Source organism: Cydia strobilella, chromosome Z (genome assembly GCF_947568885.1).
Source record: "Cydia strobilella chromosome Z, ilCydStro3.1, whole genome shotgun sequence".
In the NCBI taxonomy this organism is placed as follows: Eukaryota; Metazoa; Arthropoda; class Insecta; order Lepidoptera; family Tortricidae; genus Cydia; species Cydia strobilella.
The window spans coordinates 22,872,306-22,890,601 of NC_086068.1; the positions used below are offsets into that span (position 1 = coordinate 22,872,306).

The 18,296-nt window shown below is 37.0% G+C and overlaps 1 protein-coding gene across 1 annotated transcript in view; it reads right to left on the reverse strand.

Annotated features, from left to right (window-relative positions):
- Positions 1–18,296, reverse strand: part of LOC134754462 (triple functional domain protein) — a 364,706-nt gene that overhangs the window by 194,716 nt on the left and 151,694 nt on the right. The window contains exon 27 of the mRNA XM_063690796.1: positions 16,868–16,955. Within this exon, the coding sequence (XP_063546866.1) occupies positions 16,868–16,955 (88 nt within the window). The remainder of the gene's footprint in view (positions 1–16,867; positions 16,956–18,296) is intronic.

An 18,296-nucleotide genomic window follows, 5' to 3' on the forward strand; every position in this document is an offset into this window, starting at 1 on the left:
AAACCGGACGACCTACGGCGAGACGCTTTGGAGGTGGGACTAAAGATTAACATCCGGAAGACCCAGGAAATGAAGTGCGGAGCGACGAACTCGTTGCCGTTGCTCATCGGCACAGAGGGGGTGGAGAAGGTCCACAAGTTTACGTACCTCGGTAGTGTAGTGTCGGAAACAGGAGGGACCGAAGAGGACATCGCTTCGAGAATCGCCAAGGGGAAAGCAACCTTCGCACAGCTCCGTCCGGTATGGCAATCGCGGAAACTGACTAGGAAAGTTAAGCTCAAAATATTCCGGGTCAACGTGAGAACCGTATTGCTGTACGGATGTGAGACGTGGAAAGTCACTAACAACATCTCGCATCGGCTCCAAGTCTTCATCAACCGCTGTCTTCGCCGTATCCTCGGTGTATACTGGCCCGAGAGAATATCCAACGTAGATCTGTGGGAACGCTGCGGTGAGACTGGGATTGACCAGCAGATCAAACGCCGCAAGTGGAACTGGATCGGCCACACGCTCCGAAGGAACCCGAATCACATCCCGAGGCAAGCCCTAGACTGGAATCCCCAAGGAAAGCGGAAACGTGGTCGCCCTAAGCAATCCTGGCGGCGGACAATCATCGCAGAGGCGGCGACCATTGGCAAGACGTGGAGCGAAATGAAGCGCGAAGCTCAAGACTGAAGGCGGTTCCCTGAGCCAGAAGGCGAAAAATCTCCTTATATGATCCTGTTTTTCTAAGTGGCATTGATATTCTTAGACGTGGAAAAGATATATGTAGTTCTTGACTATATTATCTTTAATATCATAGCTTCCGATACACGAATTATGATACTTCGCTCGATACAATTAATTCCCAAAGTAACCTCTAACTCGGACTTTTAATCCAACTTTACTCGGTTATTTATTATGTGATACTATAAACAAAAAAAGAAGAAAAAACAATCTTAACTTAAATAATAATTTCATAGCTTTCGAATTTCGATATTGTAGGGTAACGTTTTTAAAATAAATAAAAATAAACAAAATTAGATCAAAATTGACACTTGGCGCGCATGATCTTTCCCGTTCTTTCTTGCGAAATGTGACAGAGACAGCGGCAAACCGATGGAACGGCCTGAACGGGATGGCGGAGCACTGTGGATGCCCTCTGCCCCATCTAGGGGATATAGGACCATAAGTCAAGTAAGTCATCTTTAGTGGTTTAGATTGTATGATGTCCGGAAGTAAGCAGAGTAAGGTAGAGTTTAGTTAGATATTTTAATGTATGGGATATTATGAAATAAAAATGTCTTTAACTCAAACACATGTAGATCCTAAACTACTGAAAATTTTAAGCTGCAAGTTTGAACATCGAATATAATAGGTATAAATTAATTATAAAATAAATTTTGAAAATATCAACCCTTAAGGGTCACCCCCTTAAGGGTTGATATTTTTGTTGTTTAGTTTATTAAGTTTGTATGATTAAAAAGAAAAACGGCAAATTTGTACCAAAAAATGGCAAAAATTCATGAAACAAGCATTAAAACATTATAATCATACTTTAAACGCCAAATTCTGTGTTTTTGTAAACAGTTCCATTTGTATAAAAATCTTCACCACACCCGCTATAAATTTTTTTTTTTCGCAGAAAAAAATGTATGAATGCCTCCTTGGAAATGATGTTTCCAGAATGAAGAATAAATGGACTACATTGTCCAATTTTTTATTTAGTAAAATCGCCACACTGTGATTGTAATAGGCTAATAGCCAAAATTGTCACAAAAAATTACATGACATTTTCATTTTTTGTACAAATATCACTTTTTTTGTACGGACAAATTTAATTATTATTTCATACATGAATTCCTCGTCCCTAAATTATACAAAAAATATATATAACTTGCCCTAGTTGCTAAGAGCAGAAAGACATATAGCATAGATTGGACCCGGGGAGCCGACCCTTTCACCCCTCTTTGGGGGATATGCACGGTACGATATCGTGGGTTCCGGGCGAAATCAGTTTTGTTTGACCTAAGGAACAATCGTGCCAAGCGGCATCGCCTGAGACAAAACAAAAGTGCATACTCGAGGCGGCTTACTTACCCTACTGAACAGCCATGTTAACACGATAACGATAAAAAAATCTAAATCGGTTGAGAAATGACTTCTGAGGTAAAAAAAATAGAGAAAAAAACCGGCCGGAAGTGCAAGTAGGACTCGTGCACGAAGGATTCCGCACCATTACGCAAAAAAGGGCAAAAAAATCACGTTTGTTGTATGGGAGCCCCACTTAAATATTTATTTAATTCTGTTTTTAGTATTTGTTGTTATAGCGCCAACAGAAGTACATCATCTGTGAAAATTTCAACTGTCTAGCTATCACGGTTCATGAGGTACTACAGCCTGGTGACAGACAGACGGACAGCGGAGTCTTAGTAATAGGGTCCCGTTTTACCCTTTGGGTACGGAACCCTAAAAAACTAACCGAATTGAGAACCTCCTCCTTTTAGAATTTTGAAGTCTGTTAGCAACCAATTTAAAATTGTAATTGTATAAATGTTTAACGAAATAAAATATTTCAAAATATTATTAAAATATTATTTTATTTTAAAATATTTTCATATAGTTAGACTAAGAAAATCTGCAGCGATTGTGATAACACACGCAGTGCAAGTGTTATTTGTACGTCATAATTAGCCTCATGCATGAAGTTTATATTTGAACGAAATATGTTTTATTCAGATGTTTGTTACCGTTTTATCATGTTACATATGCATTTCCGTTTTTAAATTACCACTTAATTACTTAAAATTATAAATAAAAAGTACAAAAATTTGCCCGCGAAAAGCTAGTGAGCGAAACGCTCGAAACGCCACGTGACGTCACGCGTTCGACAGATTAGTGTCATTAGTAGCAACCGTCAGTTGGGCCGCCCAACGTGTGACGTCATCACGCTCTGTCGAATTCGCGCCAAAAATTATGAGCGTTTCAACCGCTAAAAATTTTCAACATTTTAAATATTTTTTAATAAAATAATGTTAAGGTTTACAAAAGTATTTTTATCATTTCCGGTGTTCCAACGATATAAATTATGAATCCAAAAATAAAAATAAATTCATGCATGGAGCTAATTTCATAGAAGTTTGACGTTTAAAATAACACTTGCAGTGCGTATGCTATTAAAATCGCTGCAGACATTTCTTGGTCTAACTCTAAGAAAATAATTTAATTTGTTCTTAGTGTAAAAATGTTCTTAATAGTTTATTTGTTACCCTGTCGGATTCTTTATTCTTTAAATACATATAATACCTACTTCTCTTCTTAACAGAAAATAAAGATAAGCTGGCATAACAGTGCCATAGGTAATCCAAACAACCTAAACGGACGATAACTTAAAATATCATATCTCAGAATGCGTAAAATTTTTGAGAAGTTATTCCAATTTAATGAAGTCTTTGTAAACAAGAATAGGTAGACTAGGAAACAACTATTTATGTAGCAAGGGAATGAACTCTGCACGGAAGCGCAGTTTTCTGCAAACGCGGAGCGGAGCAGCTGAGATTGCGGGCGCTCGTTAATTAAGACTTAAATCTACAGTGCATAGTCAGCCGGCGACCAACTAGCCTTTGATCGATCTAGTAAGCAGGAAGGAGTTCATTTCATTTCATTTATTTATTCTCTCATATAAGCTTACAGTAATATACCAAATCGCTTACACGGTAAACATTATGCATAATTAATTAACAAATACAAAATTCTGACACAAATAACTCCATAAAATTACAAACTACATAGAAGAACAACAAAACACTAGTTACGGTTAAACAAGCAAGTCAAACATAAAGAATAAAAATAATAAAACAGCGTAGTCAATAAACTATGGATGGTATAGAAAGGATGCCAATCTCTTATGGCAGAATTGTTGCAAAAGTGACCGCTATCAGCTTTAAATAATAGTTCCTAATCTCTCCGGTGGCGCTAGTTAGGCTCTGGGACATGAGTATAACATGAAGGCAACAAATAACCCGACCCAAATAACGTTAGTTGTTTTTGGTAGTATTTCGGTGTATGGTGGCGCCGCCTAATTACTGTTTTTTGATGGACACTTTTCATACATAGAGATTTGGCTCCTTTATATAGTCTCCATGCAATAAACAATAAAATTATTAATTAATTACTAATTACTAAGCTGGGTGCAGTTCAAAGCCGTTATGGCGGCTTTGATGAACTTTCCCGGCCTATCTGCAAATATGTCGGCATCCGGGACCTGTGTAATCATATTATTAATAAGGGAGATGGCCCGGGCAGTGGGTGCGTTCGCTGCGTGGACAGTGCGTGTGTCAGGACGCGCCAGGAGGCGCCGGCAGCGTCGCGCGGGGCGCGCGCCCCCAGTACTCGAAACCCTCCAATCTACAGCTCGGCGCGGGAACTGCCAGACCCACCCGACCCAAAACAATGGGATTGTCAATCCCGCCATTGAACAGGGAATGGTAATGCACTATTAACATTAGTTTGCGTCTGAGCTCCAGAGTGTCAAAGCCGACCATTCCAAGGACAAAGCGGGAAGGGTAAAGATATGGATAGTATCCGTATCTCCGTTTATAAACGAATCTAGCAAATTTTCTTTGAATACGCTCGAGCATGAGCACATACTTTGTCTCGCGCGGGTCCCACACGACGGCGGCGTACTCTAACTGGCTCCGAACGTACGCTGTTACGTGTGTGTGTTGTACGGAGTTATGCTGATATATTCCTACGCTTTCAATTTATAATGAAGATCTAGCAATATTTTGTTCGAGTTTTGCGTACTTATTGTATGGAAAATTGGAAATTCAAATTTAAAACAAATGGAGCCGTTACAGGATACCTTCGTACCTTCATACGATTCAAAGAGCTATATAGAGCTAAATAGCAAAAGGGCGTATTTACCTTCGTCGCACTTACGTCGTTTTAATAAGTTTTTTGAAAAATATTCATTGATGGCTTACCCGATCATGTTTAAAATAATCGTGGATAGTATTCATTAAGTTTTAGGTATTTTACATACGCCTGGTTCAAAAGTTAGAGGGGAGTGACAAATTATTTTAGATGTTCGGAGATTATTTCCAAAAGTATATGCTAAATCACAAAACGCAGTACCTACCGCGGCATAACTTGTAGAGGTAGAACGTTGGTGGCCGGTTCCGCATGTTTTCATCGGCAACGATTTTAAACGACTTCAAAATTTCAAAAGAAGGTTTCGGTTTATTTTTAATGTTTCGGTTTTTTATTTTTTAATGTACTTCATATCTCCGCCATTTCTGAACCGATTTTGAACTTTCCTTTATCGATTAAGTATATACATACAGATTGGTCTCCTTTTTGTCGAAACGCAGTTCTGATGATGGAATCCATAAAGAATCGAGGGAACTCCTCAACGACAACTTGATACCATCCTTGACCAATCGGCACTTGTCCACAACTTGTCACGAATCGCGAATGCTAATTGGGATCCCTTATACTTTGCTAAAATATGAACATTTTTTTAACCTTTTGAACGCCAAGCATTGACGTAACTCGACGTGACACCGCAATGAAGCAAAATAAAACCTTAGAGAACAATAGTGATTACAAAACAGGATATCGATATTTTCACTGATTTCGTTTTTGACATACTTAGATTAGAAGAACCACTACACAGGTGTTTTACAATATAATATTAGATAATTCTGGCTTTTAGCTCTACTAAAAACCTTTAAATAATGTATTTAAATATCAAAATGTACTTGTAACTTCCACTCAAATCTCTCAATAATGCCACATCACTACTTGGTGGTGACGTCAGGCATCGGACGTGAAGTGCCGTCATGGGCGCACGGAACACTGATAAGCGCGCGTTACTCAGAGATGTGCAAACCCGTTGTCGATTATTATTACCTACTAATTAGCAAACTGCAGTATCGTTACAATAAAATAAATGCATAAGGGGTTACATTATCACAAAAGGTCAGTACCGTCTTTCAAACCAAGTTGTTTAAATTAAGCACGAAAACAAGTACCGTAACAGCACAAATAGCAGTTATTTTAGCAAAAACAACTCCTATTACAAAATGTATGGGATTAAGCCATATCTATTATTGATGGCGCTAGCGTGTTTGTCGGAACTGCGCGAAACGATTTCTATTAGGAGATTGTTACTTTCATATAATAATATTATTCCTCCATGACTCGGTCACATCACTAGGCGACGTCAAGTGCCGTTTTTGGCGTGGCTAGCTATGCTATTTACTGGGTAAGTCGTATTATAACATAATGTTGTTTTTTTTAACCTTCTATTCATAGTTGAATTGTAATAAAGTTATACAATAAAGTAGAAGGGCAAAATAAAATAATGCAAATACAAACAAAGAAATATAGTTATTTATTAAAGAGTCTTTGATAAATTAAGTTTGGACGGCAAATGACGTCGGCGGCGTGAGTGGCACAAAATGTCGACGACGTGATTTACCGTCTTTGGCGGTCAAAAGGTTAATGGGCGTCGACCATCTAATCCCTGCTCTATTAAGTGTAGATTAATAGGTACTAAAAACAACAACCTTTACGTTATAGTTTTTTTTAGTTTATTTTTAATTGTTGCTGTACTCTTCCATGGGTCTTCTACTGAAATATTTTTTGTTGTAGAAGTCGTGCTTCGAGGACAACCGCTTGTAGGCTTATTTGTGATGCAGTTTCGAGCCTTGAACTGCTTATTCCAGACTTTAATCAGATGCAGTGATACACCAAAATAAAATAAAATATTCACAATGCAGAGTTGATTTTTGAACTGCTTTAGATTGAAAACTATTGAATAGATTATTCCGCCAAGTGACGGTGAATATCCTCTGTATAAATTTTAAAAAATAATTTACGCGAAATATTAAAAATCCAGACAAGTGCAAGTCGGACTCGCCCACCGAGGGTTCCGTACTTATTAGTATTTGTTTTTATAACGGCAACAGAAATACATCATCTGTGAAAGTTTCAACTGTCTAGCTATCACGGTTCAGACGAACAGACAGACAGACGGACAGTAGAGTCTTAGTAATAGGGTCCCGTTTTTACCCTTTGGGTATGAAACCCTAAAAATAAGAGAAGTACATCAATTTGAATAACAGTATAATTTTTCGTTAAAGGAAACTACTAAAATATTTTTTTTCTACTCGTCGACTTAATGGTTGAATTAAGTTTTCGTATACCAAAGTGGAAAAAACCTTTTCTCAAACTTGCTATGTAATATTGATATTACGTTCTTTATATTAGGCTGGGAAGTATCACGTCTCAGGCGCGGCTAGACGAGAGGTCTGTAATGAAATTTCATACAAAGTTGCAGGCCTAGGCCGGGAAGTGGCTTTTTTTTTAAATTTCCATTTCACATATATTAGGCTATTTGACTAATTTTTGAAAATGGTTTTAAATTATTGTTTATGATTTAAAAACTGTAATAGATGTCATATATTAAAGAAAAGGTGACGAAGCCCTCCAGTGGTGAAAGCCGGATTCGAACCGGCGTCTTTAGCTATCGCGGCTAACGCCATGAACCCCTAGGCCACCCCGCCACCGTATTGTTTATGACTTAATAATTACACTACATTGATATTTTCGTGAAATTTCCTGTATTAAATATAAAAAAACAATGTTAAAGTTTATTTATTTAGAACGCGCCTTAAACGCTGTTTTTGCAAAGGGGCTAATCACGTGACACGTGTGACGTCACTCACAAGTAAACTCAGTCAATGACCTTAGTTAATCTTATGGTTTATGTGCATTGAATTCATTATTTCACTGTAAAATGGTATATAAATGGTGTATAGTGCCGCAACAATGTTCAAGTACGACTATAAAAAATCCAGAGAAATCATTTGTTTCCATTCCAACGAATCCCAAAAAAAGAAAAATGTGGTTAAAACTAGCGCGAAGAGACCCAAAGAGCATTTTAGCGCATACAAATGTTTTTATGTGTGAAGACCACTTCGATGTAAGTAATGTTTAACTGTAAATATGGTAATTAAAGCAGCGGATTTTGTTGTATTTAACGAAACAAGATCTAGGTATTTAATGTATTACTACATATCCTCATAACATAGCTCTTTCAGCATTGGTAGGTAGTTAGTAGCATACTTTTTCTTTCAAACTAAAGTGCAGTATGGAGATACTATTCTCGTCATCGTATTCTATATATATACTAGCTTTTGCCCGCGACTTCGTCTGCGTGGAATTAGTAATATGGGTACCTTAATTCTTAAACAAATCTGCTTTTTAATCCATCCTTTTTTCACCCCCAAATTGGTCCACACTATTCATTTCCACCCCATTTTTTACACCCTTAAGGGATGATTTCGGATATAAAAGTTATTCTATATCCTTTCCCACAGCTCAAACTATCCCCATACCAAGTTTCATCTAAATCGGTTCAGCGGTTATTGATTCCCCATACAAATTTCCACCCTCTTTTCACCCCCTTGAGGGGTGAGTTCTGGGATAAAAAGTATCCTATGTCCTTCCCCGGGACTTAAACTATCTGTATACCAAATTTCAACTAAATCGGTTCAGCGGTTTAAGCGTGAAGAGGTGACAGACAGACAGAGAGACAGACAGACTTTCGCATTTATAATATTAGTATGGATATCGTCGTCGTATTCGTATCATCGAAATCGACATGTTCGTAAATAAACAATTTCTACGTATACTCACACAGCTGTTTTTACATTTCTAAGTTCCGCAGCGTAGTAATCCGGATCATCTTTAAAGAAAAGTGCAACCATTAATGCGTCTATGTCTGGTAGGTTGCCGCTATCAGCTTTCACATATTTCGGCTCCATTTTGAGATTCTTATGAATATTGTGCCACTAGATATACGGATAAATCGGAATATATCAGAAAACTGTGGAACAATAACTAAAATTAACTGAATACAAATAAAACAGTTAAAACACCCAAGACAATCAAGAATGTTTACCCGCGTGTGACGTCATTCGAGCGTTGACCAATCACAGAGCGTTCACGTCCCTGATGAAATTTCAAAAAATAATAAATTTTCTTTCGTTTATTTTCCAAAAAATAAACATAATTTACATTCAAATCAAAGATAGATATAACTCCGTAATAGATAGATACAGTCTAAGGAAAAAACGTGCCTCGAAAATCAAGAAAATTTGATTCTCGTTGAGAGGGCGCTACTAGTTTTGGCCTACAGTCGAATAGATGGCGTTGACGGTTTCGTTTGTTATTTAACAATTTTAACGCATATCAGTGAAAGAACATGGGTCAAAATCATAAAAATAATTAATGCAAATAAAAAAAATTATTTATCTATATTTATTTATTTATTTATTTAAGTACATTCTATCGTATTTTTATAAATCTTAATTTTTAGTTTTAAAGTGTGTCGACAGATGGCAGTGAATTTACTGGGGTTACAAAATTTACTATGACAGTACCGCTCTAGTATAAGTTACTCTATGATTTAAATATAGTGAAATATACTTAATTAGTTTATTCTCTTTCAGGATGACAGCAATTCGTTATATATTTTTAATGTTGTCAAATACCCTTTTGTGACACAGCATCATGGCATTCAGCCATAAAAAAAACTATAACCAATATTTGCTTTTTGGTTCGGAATGACATTCTGCCAATACGACTATTAAAAAAAAAACAATAAACGCTATTTGATATATTTTGCAGTTTTATTTGTATAGAATTTCCAAATTTCAAAAAAATCGTAAATAAAACATTATTCATTATTATTTATCTCCACGGGACTTAATCGCGTAACATAGTTTTAAAAATCCGTGAAGCCATTGAAATCAAGAAACATAGAAATTTCAATCGAGACGAAGGTTTTAAGATCTCATCCACATGGAACCCAGTCATTAGTAAATGTAACCGAAACCAAATATCGAAAGTTGAAAAATCGAATATTGTGAGTGTTGTGTGTCGACCCGGTAGCATCCCTAGTGCGCAAAACGTTCAAGTTAATAAACAAGACCAAGTGCGGGTAGTTCGAAAAACTCGCGCGCCTAGAAGATGTTGATGTCAACTTTAGCCAGTCTTCTCCGAGACCGCGGGGACAACGCCGTCCTCGAAACGTCGGAGGTAATTTTAAAACTATGTTACGCGATTAAGTCCCGTGGAGATAAATAATAATAAAACATTATTAACAAATTCCAATAATGTTGAATTGCAAACTATTGTTGGTCAAACCAAATTCGCAGTAAATAAGAACAAAAAAAACTATACTCATCCTTTTCTTTCGAGTATGTTTGAAATAAGACAGTCCTTTGACAAATTATTTACAAATACAGATTTAAAATATTTCATTTAAATATTAGCGGTAAAAATGTCTACTCAAACACGCGTAGGTATTTTTTAAATGTCTGTCCACTGAAAGCGCCGTTTTGAGCCTTAAGCACACTGTTGCGTACTATGTGACGAGAAACACGCCAGTATATGCATGCTACCTAGACCTATGGAAGGCATTTGATCTGGTTTCCTACAATCTGCTATGGAAAAAACTTGAGTCAATAAACTTACCTCAGGAACTCATATTTTTATTCAGATATTGGTATGGAAACCAGATCAACTACGTTCGGTGGGCTGGTACGCTATCTGAGTCGTATGTCATGGAATGCGGTGTGAGGCAGGGGGGGGTTGAGCTCGCCGGCTCTATTCAACCTGTATATAAATGAGCTGATTGTCGCGCTCAGCAGCATGCATATAGGCGGTCACGTAGATGGTGTTAACGTTAACAATCTGAGTTATGCCGACGATATGGTGCTGCTGAGCGCGTCAGTCTGCGGTATGAGGAGACTGCTTAAGATTTGTGAGGACTATGCGCAAGCGCACGGGCTGAGATATAATGTCAGCAAAAGTCAGTACATGGTTTTTGGGGTCGGTGCTATTCTACTATCTGAAGTGCCACCCATACGTTTGAACTCGGTGGACCTCGAAAGAGTGTTTAAATATAAATACCTAGGGCATTTAATCACCACCGACCTCAAGGACAATGCAGATATTGAACGTGAACGTAGGGCCCTGTCGATAAGAGCTAATATGATTGCCCGCAGGTTTGCACGCTGCTCTAATGACTGGAAAAATAACCCTATTCAGGGCTTTTTGTACCACTTTTTACACATGCAGCCTGTGGAGCAAATTTACAAAAGCGTCGTACAGGGCCCTACAAGTTCAATATAATAATGCGTTCCGGGTGTTGATGGGGCTGCCGCGCTTTTGCAGCGCCTCACAAATGTTCGCCGAGGCGCGCGTAACCTGTTTTAAAGCAGCAATGCGCCTGCGAACCGCATCGCTAGTACGGCGCGTGCGCGCCAGCCCCAACACCATCCTGTCTATGATTACGGATAGAATGGATTGTCCGTACATAATGCACTGTTGTGGGCTTCACAAGCCCAGTAACAGTGTATAGTAACTGTAAATTTAGTTAAGAAATTAATACTGTCACTAACATAGTTTTTTAAGTTTTATTGTAAGTACTAACATTTTATGAGCCATGAGCTCGAAATAAACGATAATTTAATTTAATTTTTAAAGTCACCCGTTGACCACGAACGCTGTAAAGAGTTCGAAACGTCGGGATGTATTATAAATTCAATATACGCGATATAATCCGTTTTCATAGTTTTATTTCATGAGTAACTATCGCGGTAACCGAAGACAATATTAATTTTTAATTTAATTTAAATCGTTTTGGAGGTAAAGTTGAACATTTTTTATTCTGTAATTCTAATTTATTGGATTTATTGTGCGTTGTTGATTGTGTTATTTAATATGAGTTTCGACGAAAATATTAAATGAATACCTGTTAATTATATTTTATGTTTAAGGCAACGATGTATGTGAAGCATAATATCAACATAAAAAACTATGTAATCTTAGTTATGTGGCTAAAACTACAGTCAGAAGGATGCAAGGTGAAAAAATCAAAGATACATAAATATACCTTTAAAATTTGTGTAATAAATTGATAAACTACATGTGTAAAATATACGACACGTGTGATAAAGATACGTATAGGTGGTAGTTATATTTTGTGCCTCGTTTACTTTAAGTTTCTTTAAAAATAAAACTTTAATTTCGTGGAGATTTCTTTATTTATTTCATTGCATGTTTGAGAAAAGCACTATACATACATCGGCGTGGAAAGGGGTTGTCGGCCTCATAACCAACCAATGTATATATGCCTTCGGCCGGCAACCCCTTACTTCCCAGCCTCTGTAGTAATGTACTAATGTATCCATCTAAAGCATGGAAGCACCAGGAAAAAACTTTGTTCAGGTTTTATTTATTTATTTTTTATTTATGAAAATAAATTGGGTAATTTCTTTTCATATGACAGATTTCATATTAAAATCAGTGCACTTACTGCAGTTGAAGATTTATTTATTTTATTTGAATTTAAATATTTCGTGAAGAATGAAAGGTATCGGTGTCGGTTTTGTTTAATACTTTTTATATACTCAGTACTATATATATATATATATTAAACTATTCATGTTCCATACTTTTTTTAAGAAATCAAGTAAAAACTATCAATTGAGTAAGAAAAAAAAACTTATGATGCCGTTTTTTGTCAAAAGTATTCAGTATATGTTTTTTGAGTATTTTTTTATAAATAATGTATATAATGAGCTTTTATTTGAGATAACATTGAAATCGGTCAAATAGTTTCCCTTGTAGAATTTTTTGAAATATATTTTGAAGAAATTTACACTCACATTCAAACTTTCATATTTCGTGAAGTATGAGAGGTATCGGTGTCGGGTTTTTTTTTATAACACTTGTTATTTATTCAGTACTATATACATGCATTACACTATTCATGTTCCATACATTTTTTTTTTGAAAAACCAAGTAAAAACTATCAATCGAGTAAAAAAAAAAACTTAAGATGCCGTTTTTTGTCGAAAGTATTCAGTATACATATATTAAATGTAATGTATGTAAAAAAAATTAAATTTAATGTATGTAATAAGCTTTCATTTGAGATATTAAATTTTTAAATCGGTTCATTGGTTTAGCTTGTAGAATTTTTTGAAATATTTTTTAAAGAAGTGGCGCCATCTCAGTTCCTAAGGGGTGAAACTGCCGCTGCTGCGGGTCAAATCGCTCAGTTTGGTCCCTACTATCACTGTGCAAAGCGGTTTGCTTTTATCATGAAGTGCAGCATTTTGTTCATAACAAGTATGACTATATTAAAAATTGTTTGTTTTATTTTACGCCTATTGATAATGATTGAGAATGAATAAATGATTGTTTTGGACAAAGACAAGGACTGCATTGTTTTTTTACCGTATTTGTAACAATATTATTTACTTAGTACGTTTCCGGGACTTTAGTCCCGGGAAAAAATGTTATCGCAAGGCAGTCTCCACTTTATGACTTTGTTCTACCAATAGGCAGGTATTTATACTCTGCCTATTCCGATCACTGTCAAACACACAAATTACACATGATTCGTACAGCGAAGCATCTGGGCATAGTCTAATCATTTCTTTTAGTTTAAAAAGAAATTTTGGATCTGTGCATGGTGGCCTTTTAGAGAATTCGACATGTTACTTACGAGAACTCCGACTTTGGTATCCAATACATGGTATACAATCATGGAGCGTTTCCATCGACCACCACCGCTCTGCTCTGGTTCACCTGCAGCGATGGTTCAACGCCATGAATGTCCGTCAGGCTTTGGTTATCGGTTGATTCTTTTAGCCATCTCCCTCATTCCGCTTGCGTCAGAAATTGACGGGAATCCAAAATATTGCGTAACCTGTCGTTTTTATGTAAAAGTAAAATTTCACCAAATTTATTCTGCGGATGCTCAATTGAGAAATCATGAAGAGAACACTTAAATAATAGGTTTTGGCTGCTGCATCACGAATTAATAAAGTAGTGGATATGAAATGACAGCTTTTTAATATGAAAACCAGTGTCGCCAAACTCACACATTCATAGTTAAGTGCAACACAGCCTACATTAACAGCAACTTCGATTCCAATAATTTAGGATTTTACCGGTTGACATTTTTAGAATGAATATCAACTGTAGGTATCATATCGAAAAAGGAGTGTACAGGTTTTTAAAGGATCGGCAACGCGCATGTAATAATCTGGTGTTGCAGGCGTTTACCATCAGGCGGACCGTATGCTTGTTTGCCACCGACGTAAAAAAAAAAATACTACGATCTAAAATATAATGTCAAAGTTATGAAACATAATCTGCTCTTTAATTATTTCCTAAAGCTAGCCTAACACAGTTACTAACGCAGCTACTCAACACTTGATAGCGCTGTAATAAATTAAAATCGCTTACTTCATACGCGAGTGAAGGGCTAAAGAAACCGGTATAAGTAAGCTCTACGATTACGCATTTTTTTTTAAGGAGATTACGGTCACGTTACACTGGTGGATCCGAGATATCTACACGCCTACGAGTAGCCAGCTGTTGAGAACTGTCTGATACACCAGTGACGGCAGTGAGGTCCGAAAACAAAAGGTCATATGTGACTGTAAGCTTCCTATTATGATACAACTATTCTCCATTTGCCGTAGCATTTGAGTAGCGTTAGTTTGACATTTAGGATATCGAACATTCTAGACAAATATAAAGAATAATGACAAAAAAGTGTGAAGTCTAAGTTCTTAGAAATAAAATAGTATTTCGTAAATAATGCCAAACAAACTGTATTTTTGTGTTTATCAGGTTATATTCTAAAATAATATTTTCTGGTTATAGAAAATCCCTCCGCGTGGAAGATTATTATACAGCTATTATTTATGCAGCTTAATAGTGCACATTACGGCATTTTAAATTTAATACATAAACTTACGTGTCACATGAACGTTATTCAAGTATGTATTAATAAAAGTACTGAGCATAGTCTGTGCATAAAGTGAGTCGACCACGACAATATGTACGATACACGGAAACGCCCACTTGCCATCTCCATCCTACTCCGTGGGCAGCATATTAACCTTTTGTTTCTTTAAATCGTACCAAGGAGTCGGTGAAATAGTCTCAAATTAAGCTCGATAGGCTTGTCCAAATTATATTTGATAAACGATATTGAAGTATCTAAAACTCGCTAAAATAAAAATGATTTAAAACCTTCGTTCATAACAATACATAAAAACTTTTATAAAAAAAAGATAAACCGACTTCAAAAAGGATGAAATAAAATATTATCCTTTTTAGGGTTCCGTGTTTAAGTATATGCGTCACCAACTGGTATGTTTGAAGTCGGTGCCAAGCCAAATTTTGAACCATATATTCATAGTGATTTTGGTGCAATTCGATAAGGCTGCGGCTATATAAGTATGTACGTTGGATTGCCTAACGCAGCGTACTACGTAGGCGAACAACACGCGAACGCTAAGCAGCGCGGCACGGCGCCTTAATTAATCCTTTGATACCTATAGAAGTGTCCTACGTGGCCTACGTGGGCGATCTCTTTGCGAACGCGAACGCCTTGGGCTGGCCGCGCCGCGCCACGTCGCTTCGCTTCGCGTTCGCGAGTGTTCGCCTATGTAAGACGCAACGTTACACGACGACAATAAACGAACTTTCTGTAGGTATTTAAGAACACACCTCAGAACAGAACACACGGTTGAACCTTCTTGGCGCAGTTCGTACCATGCTTGTCGGCACATTAGTGTAAATCTAATGCGTTTATTTGTCGTCGTATTTTTTTAAGGGCATTTCTTACTAATTCTTGAACAATCCATAGCACGCAAGTGTGGGATTGGGCCTGAGTTATTTTCTGTCGCTTATCCAGAGGACTACATTTCAAAATATAAAACAATTCAAGGAACATTCATGCCAAATTTCAGCTAAAGCGGTTCAGTTGTTTAGCCATTAAAAGGTAACAAAGAGGCAGACAGATTTACTTTCACGTTTATAGTATTTACAGTTGTAATGGGATTTATATACATAAAGCTGATTATTTTTGACTGGGATTGTTACTACTTGGCTTGGCACCGACTTCAAACATATCAGTTGGTAACGCATATACTTAAACACGGAAAACCGAATACAGAACCTCCTCCTTCTATGAAATTGAAGTCGGTTAAAAATAATACACATGTCACCAATTAGACCAGGTTTTATCTGTAGGCAAAGATAGAGGATATTCGCGGAACAGTATAAAAGGGCGAGATAGGTAAAATGTATAGTCAGGGGTCAGGGGCAAGGATTACGATGCGACCACATGCCAATAAATGTATTTTCTCAGACTAACCTATCTATGTTAGTTTCGACAGTTCGAAAACAGAAACTGATTTGACTAGTAGTCAAATACCCTATAGAACTGCCTGAACAACATGAATCTAAGGTCAAAAAGATTACTCAAAAGAAAGTAATTCACAGGGATCAATATTTCAATCTCGTGATGTTGAAAATATTAATCGAGATTATTACCAATATTATTATTATTACCAAGATTGCAAAAATCGAGATTCCCTGTCAATGAGATTTAATCTCGAAAAATCGTGCGAGAATCTTGAAATTCGTGTCATTTATTGATGACCCCGAATTTGTTGCCATAGTTGACGAGGTACTTACACTTTTTAGTATGGAGTATGGAGGTACTTTCCGTTTAAATGTTGCGTAGCGACATCTTAAGCTCTGTTAATAAAACGTTATCGGTTCTCGGTTGAATGTAGGGAGGCTGCTCGTTTTCTCTATTGACCTCTTTGGTTTCAATAGTATTGCTTCACTCGATAACGAGAATCCATATATTAAGGTAGAATGATGTATAAGGAAAGCATTGCAAATTTAAAAAAAATGCATTGTGAAGGTACCTACCAAACAATCAAATGACATCAAGATTAAGAGCCGCGAGTGCAATAATACTTAAACAGCGTACCTTGTCCGAGTCCGTCGTATTGCCACTGCCAAATGAAGCCAGAGAATTACGGTCTAAGGTCTCATCCAGTAATGTGTCTTCCAGGTCTCTGAAAAGATACCACTCATTTAAAAAAGTTCCGAAGAAACTAGTTACAAAAAAATGCTAATAGAGTGTACTGTAGTGGTCTTGGATGGAATTGAAAAAATAGGGGAGAGTCGGCTATATTGTACCGCCAGTTAAATCGTACCGCGTTTAGATTTCCCATTAAAAAACCTAGTATATTTACTAGAGGCACCAAACAATACTCCAGTGGTATTTGCCCTCAATTATCTGATCAGGCCCCTAGACAACATGCCAATCGCTAACGCGACGTAGCAAACGAAACGCAACTGTCACTGTCGCACTAATATGGAAGAGTGACAGAGACACAAAGCGATTCGATGGCGAAGCGCATGCGATCGTCACCTTGGCTAGGCCGGCAGGGTGCGTAGCCAACGTGCAATCGTTAACACTCCGTAGCGAACGAAACGCAACTGTCACTGTGGCACTAGTACGGAAGTGTGATAGATAGAGAGAGAACTACGCTACGGAGACGCGGATGGCCTATATATTTATGATTTTCGTCAAACTCCATCTTACTTGATCTTTTGATGTGGGTTTGTTAAAGTAAACAGTAAATTTGCAAAATGCTTTTTGGATACATTTTTAATGTTCATGGTACGATTCTACCAACTCGTCGGCGAAATTTGCACCGATGATAGTCCCTTCGAAAAAATCCATTTTGATTGAGTTAATTTAATTCCAGAATATTCATTTTTAGGGTTTCGTACCCAAAGGGTAAAAACGGGACCCTATTACTAAGACTCCGCTGTCCGTCTGTCCGTCCGTCTGTCTGTCACCAGGCTGTATCTCATGAACCGTGATAGCTAGACAGTTGAAATTCTCACAGATGATGTATTTCTGTTGCCGCTATAATAGCACAATCGGATTAAGTCTCACCTCGAAATCCTTCTAAAGATATGAAATTTGGTATGTATGTTAATTAAAGGTCTCTTTTTCATGTCCACACTATTTGACATTTGGGGACCTCGAGGAATCGCAGCCATCTTGGAAAATGTGTACCATCCTGGAGAAATTTGCGTTTTACTCTAAATATACGTTCTCTATGAAAATATGGTGTAAGGCAACATTAAAGTTTAATAAATTCTACACGAAAAAGTCCTAGATATCTTTGCGGGAAAAATACATCTTGTTATAGAAAATAATAGCTGAATCCAGATTTAGCGCTTATATTTCAGGGAATATTCTCTTAATATGAAACTTGGAGGAATATGAATTCCACTTTTATATATACATTTGTTGATGTCCCTAAAACCGAGCTTTCTTCTAGAAATATCCGTCAAGTATCCTGAGCTACAGGTTGTACTGATTTTCAGTATTTAAACCC